Consider the following 16,730-nt stretch of genomic DNA (forward strand, 5'->3'; position numbering starts at 1 on the left):
AAAAAGGTATGAATATTTCACACAGTATCAATTGATATTATATGAATAGACAATTTTTTTGACGATCTCCGTGGCGCAGAGGTAAGCGCGGTGGACTTACAAGACGGAGGTCCTGGGTTCGATCGTCGGCTGGCCCGATTGAGGTTTTCTTAATTGGTCCAGGTCTGGCTGGTGGGAGGCTTCGGCCGTGGCTAGTAACCACCTTACCGACAAAGACGTTCCGCCAAGCGCTTTAGCATTCCAGTACGATGTCGTGTAGAAACCGAAAGGGGTGTGGATTTTCATCCCCTTTCTAAAAAGTTAGCCCGCGTCCACGTTAGACTGCATCGTCACTTACCATCAGGTGAGATTGTAGTCAAGGGCTAACTAGTACAGAATAAAAAAAACGATCTCTTCTAGGCAACCTAAATGCAGTTTGTTCAGTCTAATGCAACTTATTCCTTGAAAACGCGGGTTTAAAATGAACATTCACGACACTAGTCTAACAGATCTCCTCGATCGAGTGCTCCCTCGCATCGGCATTTCCTTCTTCATGCCATTTGATTGTCTCCGTACGTAATAGGATCAACTGTAACTGGAACACTTGGCCCCGTTTTAATTAAAGCCGAGCTAATCTTTAAGATTGAAGTCAACTAGCAGATATCCGCTATTTTGTACGTTGAAGTGATACTTCTAACTGTGTACGTATATTCGTGAGTTGTTATAGCTATCTACGTACTTTTAGCAATCTCGGGAATGTTTTTTTTTTTTTATTTAAAAAAGAACAACCGACCTTAAAATCATAAAAAAGTTTCCATTAAATTAAAAGCGAAACATAACATCGTATGTGCTACCTTCTGATCAGTTTGAAGGCGGTACCAAGTTAGTGCTGTGTTAATTAAAGCCGTATCTGAAAGAAGTGACTGAAAATCCAGTTAAAATCTTTATGATTTAAACGGCTTGAATTGAATCGAAATCGAACGCTTGACCTGAGAAACCTCCTCCTTTTTTTGAAGTCGGTCAAAAATGTATGACATTCCGATATACGTTAGGCTACGAACTTTTCAAACGTCCCTAGTATATAATGTTAGTAGCAAACAGGAAAGGCGCCATAATTGGATCTCTCTCCATTCTAAAATTTACCTCGGGCCGGCGCTGCACACACACACACATACTTTCGCCTTTATAATGTTAGTGTGATGTACCATGGTAGAGGTACAGGAACAATGTATTGAGTAGGTATGCTTCTAATTTGCTTCAAACAATAATTCCCCTAACGTTTTATTGAACGATGGCTTGAATATAGCTCATTGGCTTGATTTTCTTTAATTATATCCTTTTATTGAACTACTAGCGGACACCCGCGACTTGGAAATCAATGTAAACTTTCAAGCCCTATTTCTTTTTAAAGTTTGATTTTAAAAAATTTTTGAATCCCATTATATTTCGTATTTTTTATGATTTATAAACAAACTTTTAAAACTGTAACTCTAAAAATGAAGGACTTTCTTAATTCTCTACCTGTATAAAGTCTACCAATCCACATTGGGCCAGCGTGGTGGACTTTCATTCTTAGAGGAGACTCGAGCTCAGCAGTGAGCCGAATATGGGTTGATAATGATGAAGCAATTTAATTTACTAAATGCACACACGAACAAAGTCACACGCTCCTGATAGTATTACAAAACATCAGAGATAATAGAAGATAAAATCACAAGCTTTTCTGATAGAGAGCTTTGTGCTAATTTTGAAAGGCTTTGCAAATGTACCCTCTATAAAAAAGAATTTGCGCGTAATAAGACTCTTAACTGTTATTGTGAGGCCGCAGGCGTCCCTAATGTTGCTAATTAAAAATTATTATCTTGACCTACCTGTTCCGAACACCATTTTCAGCCTACCCTCAAAACACAAAATCCTACTTCCTACTAATATTCTAAACGCGAAAGTTTGTATGGATGTTTGGATTTATGTTTGTTTAGATGTTTGTTACTCTTTAACGCCGCTACTACCGAAGCGATTTGGAATGGAAATAGATTTTACTCTGAATTAACACATAGGCTACTTTTTATCCAAACTCTATTCATTAGCCAAACTCAATTCAAAACTCAAACTCTATCCCGAAAACTCCATGGTTTCTCGAGATTTGTGAAAACTGATGATTTTGATGATATGAATGTTTGTTACTCTTTCACCCCTCGACTGCTGAAACGAATTAGCTGAAATTTGGTTTTGAGATATATTATAGCCTGGATTAACACATAAGCTACATTGTATTCCGGAAAAATCTATCCCGAGGGATTTGTGAAACTAATTTCCACGCGGACGAAGTCGCGGGCGTCCGCTGACCTGAGATGGAAATCGAACCCACGCCCTCTCTGTTGAGAACCATAGCACTACCAACTTTTTCAAAATCTCATCTACGAGTAGAGGTGAGTCTTGAACAGTTCTTAGGCGGCATCATAGCAAAAGGCTAAATCACATAGATACCTATACCTTTAGGGTGGAATGTATAGGAGTATGGTCCGCATTGGACCAGCGTGGTGGATGAAGGCATAACCCCTCTCATTCTGAGAGGAGACTCGTGCTCAACAGTGAGCCGAATATGGGTTGATAATGATGATAAAGTGGTAACTTGCAAGCCTACCAGCAATCACAACCAGATCTGACCCCAAAAACTAAATATATAAATCCTTAAAATTACTCGACTAAGAAACCCAATAAAAAACGCTAATAATAGAAATTTTCTAGAACCCCCAAACAATCATAAAATTAACTAAAACACCCTCGGATTTGTATTGATAAAAATGATTTTTTTGTAAACATGTCCTTCCATTTCTGTTAACTGTTATCCATCGATTTTTATGTAGAGATTAAAGAGATGATTGACGTTTATTTTCTATTTTTTTCTTTTTTAAATTGATCCCTAATTACATCTCGATGCTTATAGTTAAAAAGTACTAGGTAGGTATTATAAGTATGTCTTACCTTTTGAAGTTATCATTTTGATAGTACAGGTTTTGCACTGACAATATCACAACATCATATAAGAATTGATTGTTTACAACATTTAATACACGATTTAGTCCGTATCATCTAACAGTCCACATTGTGCATTATTTAAGTAAAATATACCTATTAACGTTTAGAAAATTTTAACATTAACTCCATATAGTTTTCATAAATCACACACGATAACATTGCATTAAACTACACTAATTATAAATAGCCTTCGTTATTGCAAATGTCAAGAGAGAGTGCAATTGAAAACAAGGTTGTTGAAGCAGCGCGGGAAATTGTGTCAAGGTTATACAGGCACCACAATACCCATACCGCGACGAGACCACTGCAACAAATCCTCACAAACCACACTTACGTAGGTACCCTAAATACTTATTTTTATTTTTTAAAACATTTCATCTAACTACACTCGAAAAATAAAACACGCGCGGAAAAAATCGCACCAATCAGCGATCACCTCGCGATTAATTTTAAAAACTACTTTCCATTTCAAAACTATTCCATTTTCAAATTACTGACATCTCTCGCGGGGTGCATTCCCGCGCGGCGCAACATCCCTCTATCGTGACAAAAGGAGACTGGAAATGCCGGCAGAGGCCTCTAGCTGCGAAATTGGCGCAATTTCAACGCATGCGCGGGACATTCTGCGAACCGGCGGGATCCGACGTGACCCGATGCCCCTCGCTTGATAGAAAAATCGAGGACGTAACGTGACGTCAAGCGTACCACAAATACAATATGGGTTAATCGGACGAAACAAAAACAACACCTAGGGCCATTTGCACGTCGTGTCAACAGCCAAGCTTTATTGGTTTCTGTCAAAAAAGCCTTACGTGAGCCAGGAGCGGCGTTAGGGTAGGGCGCGGTTGGGTGACCGGCCCAGGGGCGCCCCTTTATTTCTGCTTCTTACTTTGAGTAAGCCTTACTGACCTACTTAAATTTCCTAAATCTAGATGAAAATTGGTTATACTCGTAATACCTAGTAATGCCTAGAATTAAAGGCAGTGTTCGGTTGGAATACTGCTGTTTCTTTTACCGAGAATCTCCAATTGTAGAAATGACCACAATTTTTTTTGTTAAAAAGAATTGACGCTATTTTTAACGAAGAGAATCATTATCAGCTTATTGAAAATTACTATTTTCAAATCGAGTTGTTTAAATGAAAGATAAATAATTACTGCACTCAAGGTTCTTCTCATAAACAAATAAAACATTATTTTTAAAAATAGTATCATAGAACATTGGCAATTTAATCCGTAATGTTGAACAAAAAACAGTACTTTGAAATATTAATTACAGCAACTACATTGAAAAAAGTAATTCAAGGTGGAACAATTTGAAAAACCCGTAAAGAAAATTAAAACTTGGTCACCCTAACGATTTTTTAAAAAGTATTCAAATGAGTTTTAGATAATTAGGTGGTGTATCTACCAACCATTTGCGTTTTATCCATTAATTACGGGACACTGTATATTTATTTCTTGCCTACAGAACCGAAACTTGATCGTTAACTATGGGCTCAGAGTCAGGGGACGGTAGAGCGAGCTATGTTTGGAGTTTTTGAATGTAAATGAATCAGACATAAGGATATTTTTAGAAGAAGCAAAGTCACCGACATAGTTCAGCGAATTGCAAAGTTGAAGTGGCAATCGGCAAGGAACATAATTCGAAGAGTCATTGGACGTTCGGGTCCTAAGGTGCGAATGGCGACCCTTCACTGAATAGACTGAGGGCATCAAGCGAGTTTCAGGGAGTAGGTGGATGCTAGCAACATATAAGCTATTTTTTATCATGGAAAATCCATAGTACCCGCAAGATTTGTAAAAAACTGAATTACACGCCGATGAAGTCTCTTTTTTTTTATGTAGTATGGCTTACGCTGGACCACAATCAAGCCTGAGATGAAGCGCGCTTGCCTAGAATATGCCTATTCACTCTTGCCTTGAAGGTGCACAAATTATACGTGTCAGGAAACACAAACGCCGGAAGGGCATTCCATATTTTGGCAGTTCTTATTAGGAACGTTGACGCAAAAGTCCGCTAATAATCCATTTTTGTTCAATTCAACTGGGTTTCAATGAGAGAGGGGCGCCTAAAAAATCTCGCCCATGGGCGCTGGTAGTGCTAAAACCGGCACTGACGTGAGCCAATTTTTACTCCGCACTAGCAATTAGAGCGGTGCTTAAGGTAAATTATGAGTCAGTTAAACCATCTATCCGCTTTTATCGTTTAAGCTGTCATTATTCTTATGAGAAAAATAAAAATCCCTTTCCTTAATCCCCGTTGGGACTGTGTGGGATTGTTTTGAATATTCAGCCATTGTTGGCTTTTCGTCGTAATTTGTGTCGCCTTTCTTTGAGAAATAAAGATCTTAAAGCACGTTTCTTTCAAAAAATTTCTCCGCCCGCTCTTTTTCTCATAAATGGCATTTGGGAACGGAAAGGTGTCTTTGATATTAAGATTGTGTAGGCGAAGAATTTTCAGATTTTGTTGTCAACGATATTGAAATTATTATGAGGCGTATCTTGAGAAATGTTATAGCTATATGGAACTACGTTGATAATTTAATTCTTATTCATAAAAGTTGTCTTGATTAATTATACATATAACTAGCAGACGCCCGCGACTTCGTCCGCGTGGAATTCAGTATTTCACAAATCACGCGAGAACTATGGTTTTTTTCCAAGATGAAAAGTAGCCTATGTGATAATCCACAGTAAAATCTATTTCCATTCCAAATTTCAGACAATAACAAACATACACACTTACTTCACACTTTACTTCAAATACACTTACACACAAACTTTCGCCTTTATAATCATTATCAACCCATATTCGGCTCACTGTTGAGCTCGAGTCTCCTCTCAGAATGAGAGGAGCTAGGCCAATAATCCACCACGCTGGCCCAATGCGGATTGGCAGACTTCACACACGCAGATAATTAAGAAAATTCTTTGGTATGCAGGTTTCCTCACGATGTTTTTCCTTCACCGTTTAACACACGTGATATCTAATTTCTTAAAATGAAAGAACTAAAAAGTTGGAGGTGCATTTTCACAGGAGGTCACACCCTCCGGAATCGGAAGCAGGTGTCATATCCACTGGGCTATCACGGCTCTTATCGAATGATAGTACTACAATAATATACCTACCATTCAGTTAAAGTTATTTCCGGTACATGGATGGGGTTGTAAATTGAACTCCACTGCCATTAAAACGATTTATTATTTATTTATTTTATTGAAAAAATCTTAGGAGTCATAAAACCCACTCTTAAACGGAACAAGCTGTGGACACTGGCCATACTAACAAGGTGTCAGTCAAATATTAATTTAGGTCAAATCGAATTCGATTTCTTCAGGGAGACTTAAATAAGTTCATTAAATATACTTACGTAATAAATCTCTCAATAACTTGCTTAAAGACCTTGGCCTCTCTAGAAGTGCAGCTAGTTCTATATTAGAACGAGCAGAGAAATGGAGTGTTGATTGATCGTCAAGGAATTCCTTAACCCTACATCCAGTAGTCACAAGTCCTGGACTTTGCTTGTTGTTTTTCTCTCTACCACGCGATGGACCCGGCACCTGCACGGTGAATCCATGGAATGCTAAGATATTCGTCTCATCACTAGTTAGCGCCAAAGTAATCGTATAACCTGTGTTATGGATACTAGAGATACTAAGCGGATTTTATCATAATTAGGTATGCACATACTACATTCAAATTCTTATATCTATATATATAAAAATGAATTGCTGTTCGTTAGTCTCGCTAAAACTCGAGAACGGCTGAACAGATTTATCTTATCTTGCTCTTGAAATGTTCGTGGAGGTATAGAGAAGGTTTAAAAGGTGAGAAAAATATATATTAAAAATATACAGAATAATTGCCGGGAAAACCATAGAAACAACCGTTTTCTATACAAACGTTTAAGAGTCAAGGGGTAGGTGTAGGGTAGGGGTAGAGAGGGGTAGGGCAGGGGTAGAGTAGAGATAGGGAAGAAGTGCACATAAGTCAAAGCGAAGCTTGACCGGGTCCACTAGTCTAATATATAAAATTGTCATGTCACAAATTTTTCATACTCCTCCGAAACGGCTTTACCGATTCTTATGAATTGGTAGGGTAGGGGTAAGGGTAGAGTAGGGGTAGGTTGAGGTAGGGTAGGCTAGGTGTAGAGTGGGAGTAGAATATGATAGGAGTAGAGAATGAGTCAAAGCGAAGTTTGATCGGGTCCGCTAGTAATATATTATAAATACAAACAGACACTGGAAATCATCCATGTTAATTAACTGAGCAGCTATTTTAAAAATGATTTTAATTAAATGTTCGCATTTGCAAAATTATTGCATTTATAATACTAATTTTATCAATCAATCCGGGTCAACATCAAATCACTCACAATTTCATTAATCAATCAAAGTCGGTAGCTCGGTAGATATCCCAAAAATCTACGATTAATTTATGTTCTTTCAGAATCTAATGAATCGCTAACGCCTGTAGAATTATTACGGCAATTTAGCGATGCGGAGAGAAATATTGTCACTATCAAAAAATTAGGTTTATAAATAAGTTACTGTCTTTGAGATTTTAAGTTGTAGTAGAGGTTTTTTGTGTTAGAGTTAGGGGAAAGTGCTACCACTATCCCTTTGTATGTTGTCACACAGCAATGTTGTGTTGCGGTCACAGGGTTGCCAATGTACAGGTACCTACGTAATACTACTAGCATTTTTGATAAAAATCGGGGGATACAATTTGCTATTGTAGAATGATTTTACACCATTGGATAGCTAAAGAATCAGAATTTTTTTTCAATGACAACGCTCTCGACTCCTGAGTAATACAGTATAAATTGGAGACACGTACTAAAAAGGGGTACAAGTTATTTCTACTCATTCCTCTTTTGGTTTCTACGCGACATCGTACCGGAACGCTAAATCACTTGGCGGTAGTCGGTATGTCTTTACCGGGTGGTAACTAACCATGGTATAATTACAATCAAATCAGCAGCATCTCACCAGAACGAAAAAATCGTTACCACTCTGTTAATTTGTATAAGTATATTAAATTTATGTAGTTTAAGGCGTCTTTGTAAACCTCGTAACTTTAATTTGGAGTTTTCCGACTAATTGTTTTTATTATCACCATTATCTTATAATAATATAAACCTACCTTCGAAATTGCTTGTGAACTAAACATAACTATACTAATATTATAAAGCTGAAGAGTTTGTTTGTTTGTGTGATTCAACGCGCTAATCTCAGGAATTACTGGTCTGTTTTGAAAAATTCTTTCAGTGTTAGATAGCCCATTTATCGAGGAAGGCTATGGGCTATATTTTATCCCCGTATTCCTACGGGAACGGGAACCACACGGCGTCTACTAGTTTGAAATAAATTAATATTGACTATTGACTGTGTTTTAAAAGTTCCGCATAACTGTGATAGAAAATAGAAATAAATCATTAAAACAACGACATACTCGCACATTTCATATTTTTCTCTATTTTTGATCAGTGTGCAAGTTAGTGAAGTCTGCTCGCAACACTGACAGCAGAATTTGTGGTATAACTTTGTCGAATTTACCCGTATTGCTATGTTCCATTCCTTTTTTAAATTCCCGTAACTCATAGTTATATAGAGTGAAACGAAATCTACGCGGCAAGTTTATTTTACCAATTTAAAATAAAAGTATTTCTTAACTAGACTTTTCACTGCAGGATGATGTGTGGAGTGTGGATACAAAGCTCAAGACTTGAGTCGTGCATTGATTTTTTTTCTGGCATGTTATTTTTAATTACCCGACTTGCAAGAAGGATTAAATTTTCGCGCGTATCTTGTATGTATGTAAGTATGTACGTATGTAATATTCTTTATTACCTCATATCTTCCAAACCGCACAACGGATTTACGTAATTAAGATATCGTTAGTTTTGTCTTAATAATCCAAGTGTGAGACGCTATCGAGGTGATTTTTTTTTTATTGCGATTTGGGTAGAAAATTCAAGGGCTCATCAAGAGGATTTCAAAATGCTATATCATGGTCATATTAAAAAAAACTACAATAAGAAAAATTATTTATTAATCGCTATACAAAATACGCGATTATTTCATGACCATCGGGGGTTTTTCAAAATTTCAATTTTATTTTGATCAGCAAGTGCTAAGCCCCTGTGCTTATTAGAGCACGTAAAACTGAGTGTCTGGTCGGGCATCATTAACATCTGATACAGTGTCATTATTTCATAGTTCTTTCAACATCGGAGAGCTACATTACCAGCGAGTAATATTGGCTATATTTTATCCTCGCATTCGAGCGGGACCGGTAATTACGCGGGTGAAACTGTGGCCCATTTGCTAGTATAATGTACCTAATTAAAACCTGTCTTTCTATTATATATTTCAAAATGTTTTTACTATATTATAGAACTAATTCATCTCGAGAATATAAAAGTAATAGACGTGTTACTCTTATTAAGAGTAGTTCGTAGTTTCCCAAAGAACATGACGATGTTCTTTGGGAAACTACTGTTGACTTTATTCACTCAAGCAAACTTTATTAACTTTGTGCAGAAACATCCTTTCTTGTAGTTACCTAAGTCCTTTTACATCCAAGTCATGTGTTTCATTGTCTGAGAAAAACTTCGTAAGATTGAATTATAATTTATAATACCTACAACCTGTATCTTACAAAAAACATCTAGAAGACTTTTCCATACATTTTTAACTTTAAAACTTCATAGAGGTTAAGATTTTGAAAATATCCACGATCAAACAGAAAGTTAAACAGAAATACAATTGGTAACCTACGTAAACCAGGTGGCAGGGTTAGGTTGCTATTTCAGGTACGACGGTTTTCCCACTTGCTCGTGGTGGTTGGTTGTTAAATTTGGAACAAAGAAAAAGCTAACAAGTATGCTTATAAACTTCATGATCCAAAGTTTCACCTGCTGGACCTACAACATGCAAAAAAAAATTCAACTGACTTCAAAATCATAAAACATACCGACTAAACTAAAAAGCGAAAAATAACATCATAATTATTATATTCCTGCTGCTTTGCTGTTGATTATCTGCTGATCAATTTGAAGACGGTTAAAAAAAACATAGACCCTACTCCTTTTTTTTTAAATCGGTTAAAAAGCTTTAATATATAATCTTCCATAAAAACGGATCTTCGAAATGTAGTACGCCCATAATACACCAAATTGGATGATTTTTGGTTTTATGTATTTGGTATTGTTTGTGTAATATAAAAAAGTGTTTGTTATTAAAAAAAAGTCTAAAAACAATTCTTTCATACAAACGATTCCTAATATCACTTACGATAAATTACATACTCTGACGCAAGAAACACGAAGTCCTTAAGCTATTGCTTTGTCTACGAACCTGTTTATCCTGTAATAAAATTTTAACAAAGTGTTCTGCGTATTCGTCACTTTTAAAGTCCGTTTAACATGTGAAAGTGTTTCAAATGAACTTAACAGCCTTGAGAATTGGATTTCTTCGATTTAAAAGAATTATGAAGTAATAGATTTTACTTAAGCCCAATAAAATTTAATTACACACTGCATCGAATGCTATGTAAAGTGTCGGCTAATGTGTTATTTATGGAATGGAATCGAGAAGTATCGATGCGTTCACAGGGTTGTCAAAACCTGCTTAGCCTATTCACTATTTTGGTCTATGTTTCAACCTATTACAACATCAAATCAATTGACAAATCATTTACTTACTGTGTGATTACCAGTAAGCACCGGATGACAGTTGTTACATAGAATCTCAATTTCGTGGTTAGTAACTAGCATAAGTCAAGGATACTGAATTAGCCTGCTGGTACTTGATTCAAGCTGGATTATAAACTTTCTAAGCGTAAAGTATTGACATTATAATGAAAGTTACACTTTTTTATGAAAAATTATTAAATATCTACATAGGTTTTGTTTAGCAAATAGTCTGGCAGTGCGTTACGTCACATTTGTAATATCTAATTACCTTAAAATTAAGTTTTCAGTATATTCTGCCTTCCAAACCGGTAGCAATTATACACACACTCATCATCATCATCATCATCATCATCTTATCAGCCGATGAACGTCCACTGTAGGACATAGGCATTTTGTAGGGACTTCCAAACATCTCGATACTGAGCCACCTGTATCCAGCGAATACCTGCGATTCGCTTGATGTCGTCAGTCCACCTGGTAGGGGGATCGATCAGCGTTCTAGTGCAGGGTCGCCATTCTACCACTTTGGGACCCCAACGTCCATCGGCTCTTCGAACTAGATAGAACGATCGAACTAGAGCGCTCGTAGATAATTACTACTTAAAATAAGCAAAGAACATCATAATTAAATAATATACTTTTGATTGTATGTGTTTAATGTAGATGGCTGAACTAATTTTGATGAAACATTTAAAAAGCCTACTGAAAAAGAGCTCTCAAATGAAAAACTGCATCCAAATTGGTGAGCTCATTTAAGAATTATGGTGTTATTAACCGTTAAAAAAATAATGTATTTTCGGTTCATGTGACAGCCCTAGTATTACAGCATGTTTCCTATCACCATTAAAATATTGACTGTACACTCATTACTCATTACAACAAGCCTATGATAACACCGGACACAATAATCGCCCAAATTGTACATAAATCTTTACTTATTATGCATACAATGGACTATTAGAGGTACCAACTGTCCGATGCACTGCTCTTTATGACTAACTAGCTAGTGTGTGCTACACATCCTACTTTTACTATAAAATAAATAAATATTTAATTACGAATTAATAAAAGGTTTTGCCCGACAACTTAATGCACGAAGGAGATGATTGTAATTTCACTAACAACCCTACTCTAAAGACAGAAGCTAAAATATAGAAGATAGATATATACTGTCGCGATTTTTTTTGTAGAAAATGATGCGTTCTGCAAAGTTGTAGTACATTATTTTATTCTAACATCAATAGTTTTTACGGCGCACGCCATGTAAACAAAACTTTTGTACACCTTGGGTTACATTAGTAGAGATTCAGGAAGAATCCCTATTTTTTTTTAAATATAATATAGCCTCGATAAATGGGCTATCTATCACTGAAAGTATTTTTCAAATCCGACAAGTAGTTCTTGAGATTAGCGCGTTCAATCAAACAAACTCTTCACCTTTTTATTATTATTATAGATATATAAATGCGAAAGGTTTTCATCACCACGAATTCATTACGAAATCTCGAAAAGCCCTTGACGTTAAAAGATGAAATTTGGCAGGTAGATAGTTTATAGTTAGTAGACGTCCGCTAAGAACGGATTTTGCGACCGGGCCGGATTAAGGAGGTCTAAATGCGAACGAAGTCGCGGGTATGTCCGCAGTAATCTATATATATAAAAATGAATTACTGTTCGTTAGTCTCGCTAAAACTCGAGAACGGCTGGACGTATTTATCTTATCTTGGTCTTCAAATGTTCGTGGAGGTATAGGGAAGGTTTAAAAGGTGAGAAAAATTAGAATAATTGCCGGGAAAACCATAAAAACAACCCTTTTCTATTTCCCATACAAACGTTTAAGAGTCAAGGGTATGGTAGGGGTAGAGTAGTGTAGAGTAGGGATAGGGAAGAAGTGCACATAAGTCAAAGCGAAGCTTGACCGGGTCCACTAGTATTAGTATAGAAAAGATGTGCCTTATGAAAAATGGCGTCTTGTGTTTTTAAATATTTTAAAAACTGTTCATTAAAGTTACCTACACCCAGCAGGAAAAAAGACATTAATTAAGCACATGGTAGTAATAAAAAATAAACAGCTCCTATATTAATAACGTCCATAAAAATCATAAATAATTAATGCACACACCATCATAATTTTATTTGTAAAACAAATTAGTTTAACATAACATTTGTTACACACGATGTATCATGTGAAAATATGATTACAACGAATCCTTTTTTGGAGAAATTAATTGTTATATACATTAAGTTAATTTATACGAGGTGTAACAGAATGAATTCGAGCCAAAAACGATACGACCCCGCTGTGATAAACGTATAAAGCTTTTGATATAAGGCCCCCTGTGAACTTATTTCTTATACGTACACGCATAGCACCACGGACATGAAGTTAGGGTAACTAGCAAACGCCTGTGACTACTTTTGTTTTAGATATCTGACGTTTAGTTTTTATAGTTTTTACGGCCGTGGTATGCGTAGTGGATTAGCAAGATAGGGGTCCTGGGTTCGATCCCCGGCGGTTTTCTTAATTGGTGGGTGCGCCACTTTCTTAATTGTGGGTCGGCCATGGCTAGTTACTACCCTACCGGCAAAGACGTACCGCCAAGCGATTTAGTGTTCCGGTACGATGTCGTGTAGCAACCAAAAAGGGTGTGGATTTTCATACTCCTCCTAACAAGTTAGCCCGCTTCCATCTTAGATTGCATCAACATTTATTGACTTTTGTGCAGCGTTAGCATTATCAAGGTGGGTGTAAGGTAAAACACATATACGCTTAAAAAATATTTCCCTCCTACCAGTGGCGTAGCTTGCCTTGGAGGTGGCCTGTATCAAAATTATTTGGGGGGCCCAAATGAAGGGTAAAGATTTATCTCAAAAGAAACAAAAATGCTTGCTTAAAATAAATATAACAGTGACATAATCTATGTAGGATATTTCCAACTTTTAGGCGCACACTTAACCAGAGTATTAAAAAGATATTGTGGATTACCTGCATTTTACAAATTTTTGCTTTCACACGTAAGGGGTCCTGAACTCCGGGGGTCCTATCATTGATACGGCGGTAGCTACGCTCCTACCTCCTACGGTGTTCGCGTAAAAACTTTAACACGTTCGCTGCGGTACGAGGTCAATTGACCTCGTACGACTAGCTGCTTCAAGAGTTACTAGGTCAATTGACCTCGTACCACACCACGAAGTTTTACTATGAGGTCAAAAAACCTCGTACCGCACGAGAGGAAAGTACAGAAAAATCAGTGCCGCAGCGAACGTATTAAGTGAAGCTCAGTCACCCAGATTTTAATGTTATTTATGAAAGCATCAATATTAATAAAGGTTTTCAATTTCCGGATGCGACAGATTATTGCATTAAGCGCTACATTACACCGCCACTTATCGGCACTTGCGCCGATGCGCCGATTGGTGACGTCCGCCCGACGCTGGCCCATTATCCAATTTGTTATGCCTATCCTGAGTGACATTGATACGATCACAGATTAAGAATAATAGGCAGATGGAGCTGTTAAAGGGGACCTAGGTTAGGCCTTTTTAAAAAAAAGAAATAATTGACAAATAAATTATTAACAACCGTCATGGAATCCGGGATGAGACTGAGGGCTGGTCTGACGGGCGGAAACTAGTTCGGTTAGGAAGAGGCTTAGGTGGTCAGCAGGAAGGGTTGCAGAGAACACTTATAACAGAGCGCATGGAACACGACGGTGTCGCAGCCGCTCCAAATACAAAATTCAAACACGAATACATTCTCTAGTCAATACGACACGCAGCGTCGCATCAGTAATTTTCAATATTATTCAAGAAAAATGACGTCCTAAGTTTTTAAATATTTTAGAGTAATTTTTATTGGTATTGATAATTATATTAATTTACGAAATTGTTGTTAGTGTTAAATTATAAAAAAAAACTTTGTCAAGGAGCCGCGTGACGTTTTTTTTTATGGGTGTCACCGGCCTCTCCACACTGCTTGTAAATACTCACTCTGTTTAGTCTTTACTCTGTGGATACGATATACAGCTTATAAAATATAGTTCCAACAAGAATCCAATGACAAAAAAACCGACAGAACCGTTTGAGTTATCCATCATCATCATTATCAGCCGACTGACATCTACAGCTGGACATAGGCCTCTTGGACCTCATGGACCAAGCACAACGGTCTCGAGCCGCCAGCATCCAGCGGCTCTCTGCAGCCCGCTTGATTTCCTTAGTGGGAGTAACCAAAATGATATACTTTAAGCAAATGACATCAGCACGAAACATCCTTACGATGACCAACCATAAATCTAGAATTATTAATTTTGAGTTTCACAATTCATTGATTGCTAATATTCTAAGCTACTTTAAAAGTCAAGTCTGTCAAATATTCTTACTCTTACAACTTTCCAAAAAAGGAGTAGAAAAAAAATATTTTTTTGTCAATTTATGCCTATTAGTTCGTCCAATTTTGGAGTCAGTACCTGCACACATATCTAGTTTGAAGCAATAAAAATATTTTCATTGAGTCTGGACCAAATAACAAAAATGATCGAAAATAAATTTCAAGAAACCAATAACATAAAACAAGCAAACGAACTCAGGGTCAACATAATAAAAGAATCGGCTCCTCTAACGGTATTTTTGTGGAAACAAATCTCATAAGCCTACTAGGGATTTAAAATATCGAAATAACAGATTTAATACTTAATTTAATCCCGACAATGACAGGCTGTGACTGTCAGACTAGCGTCACGGTAATGCGATCGCAGCCGAAGCCAGTTTAATATCTCTGGACAGTTAAAGATCATAGTATTTTTCTACGTATAAAGAATAGAGCACACATATCAACTATGAAACCGTATCGCTTTGCAGTCAACTGCGCTTAACAGTATGCAGGGGTGCGATTCCACTATTTTACACTCGTCGACAAAATTTCCGCTTATAACACGTCTTATTTGAATTTGAAGGGGATTGCATTACGATTCCAATAGTGTGTGTTACAGTACAAATACTCGTACTACTGCATTGCTTGAGTTGATAATGAGCTGATATGTGTGCTTATGACCTTTATACGTAAGAAACATAGCTACCGATAGTTCAAAGAACTGCATCAAATTCAATTGTCGAATCTCAGTGAGTTTGGCTCCAGAGGTATATCTGGAGAATGCGCAGCAAACATTATCGCCCCAGCAACACTGCATGAGGCGTTCGATTACCTGGACGGCCTTTACCTAATGGACCTACGCACAACGGCTAAGTGCGGAAACAGCGATTTTAGAACGATTGAAGAAGAAGAAAGATGACACATCTGTGACATTCGTGTTTCACCCTAGCGTAGGTACTAATAAAAGTCACAAATTACGTGGCTATATATTGGTAAACGAATTGGCAAACGGTTCAGTGGATTTAGAGAATACCCGCTACAACCTCACAATTTTTATCTCTTGATAATTAATACCTATTAGTACTCGTAAAATACTTATTAGTATAGATTAAATTAAATACGCTTGGGATAAATCCTACAATGCGATGTTCTGCATTCAACACCTGGAGGTTTAAGGTTTAAACATCTGATTAGGTGTAGGAACATGATAGATCGAAGTAAACACATGTATGATCCAATGGGCAAAGTCTGCCTTGGCCATACCTACCTTATTTTATGAAGACTAAAAAGTCAGCCGATGCCTACCATAACTTAGTACGGTAGCCAATTATGGAGTTCGGATTGTAGTGGCTATGTAAGGTAGCGGGTTTCAAGGGTCCCAGATCCTGAACAGTTACTAGTCACTAGTCAACTTTGCGGCAACCCTTCGAAAAACACCGTTAAAGATCAAACTTTAAGCGTTTCTAGCGAAGGGTTGCCACGAAGCTAAAAGTGTGGCGACATGATATCTTGAAGAATTTTTTTTCTGGGGCAGCCAATACGCGATCCTTTCTAGGTTTATAAAGAAATGTGTTGCGAGTGTTATTGTCATGTGGAGGTCGATCCTCATTAGGAGTTGACGCTCATTCGGTGCGTCCT

At 37.1% G+C, this 16,730-nt stretch overlaps 1 protein-coding gene across 1 annotated transcript in view; it reads right to left on the bottom strand.

Annotated features, from left to right (window-relative positions):
- Positions 1 to 3,556, bottom strand: part of LOC112051338 (uncharacterized) — a 167,222-nt gene extending 163,666 nt beyond the window's left edge. The window contains exon 1 of the mRNA XM_024089937.2: positions 2,965 to 3,556. Coding sequence (XP_023945705.1) covers positions 2,965 to 2,980 — 16 coding nt within the window. The 5' untranslated portion in view covers positions 2,981 to 3,556. The remainder of the gene's footprint in view (positions 1 to 2,964) is intronic.
- Positions 3,557 to 16,730: the final 13,174 nt, after the last annotated feature.

Source organism: Bicyclus anynana, chromosome 5 (assembly GCF_947172395.1).
Source record: "Bicyclus anynana chromosome 5, ilBicAnyn1.1, whole genome shotgun sequence".
In the NCBI taxonomy this organism is placed as follows: Eukaryota; Metazoa; Arthropoda; class Insecta; order Lepidoptera; family Nymphalidae; genus Bicyclus; species Bicyclus anynana.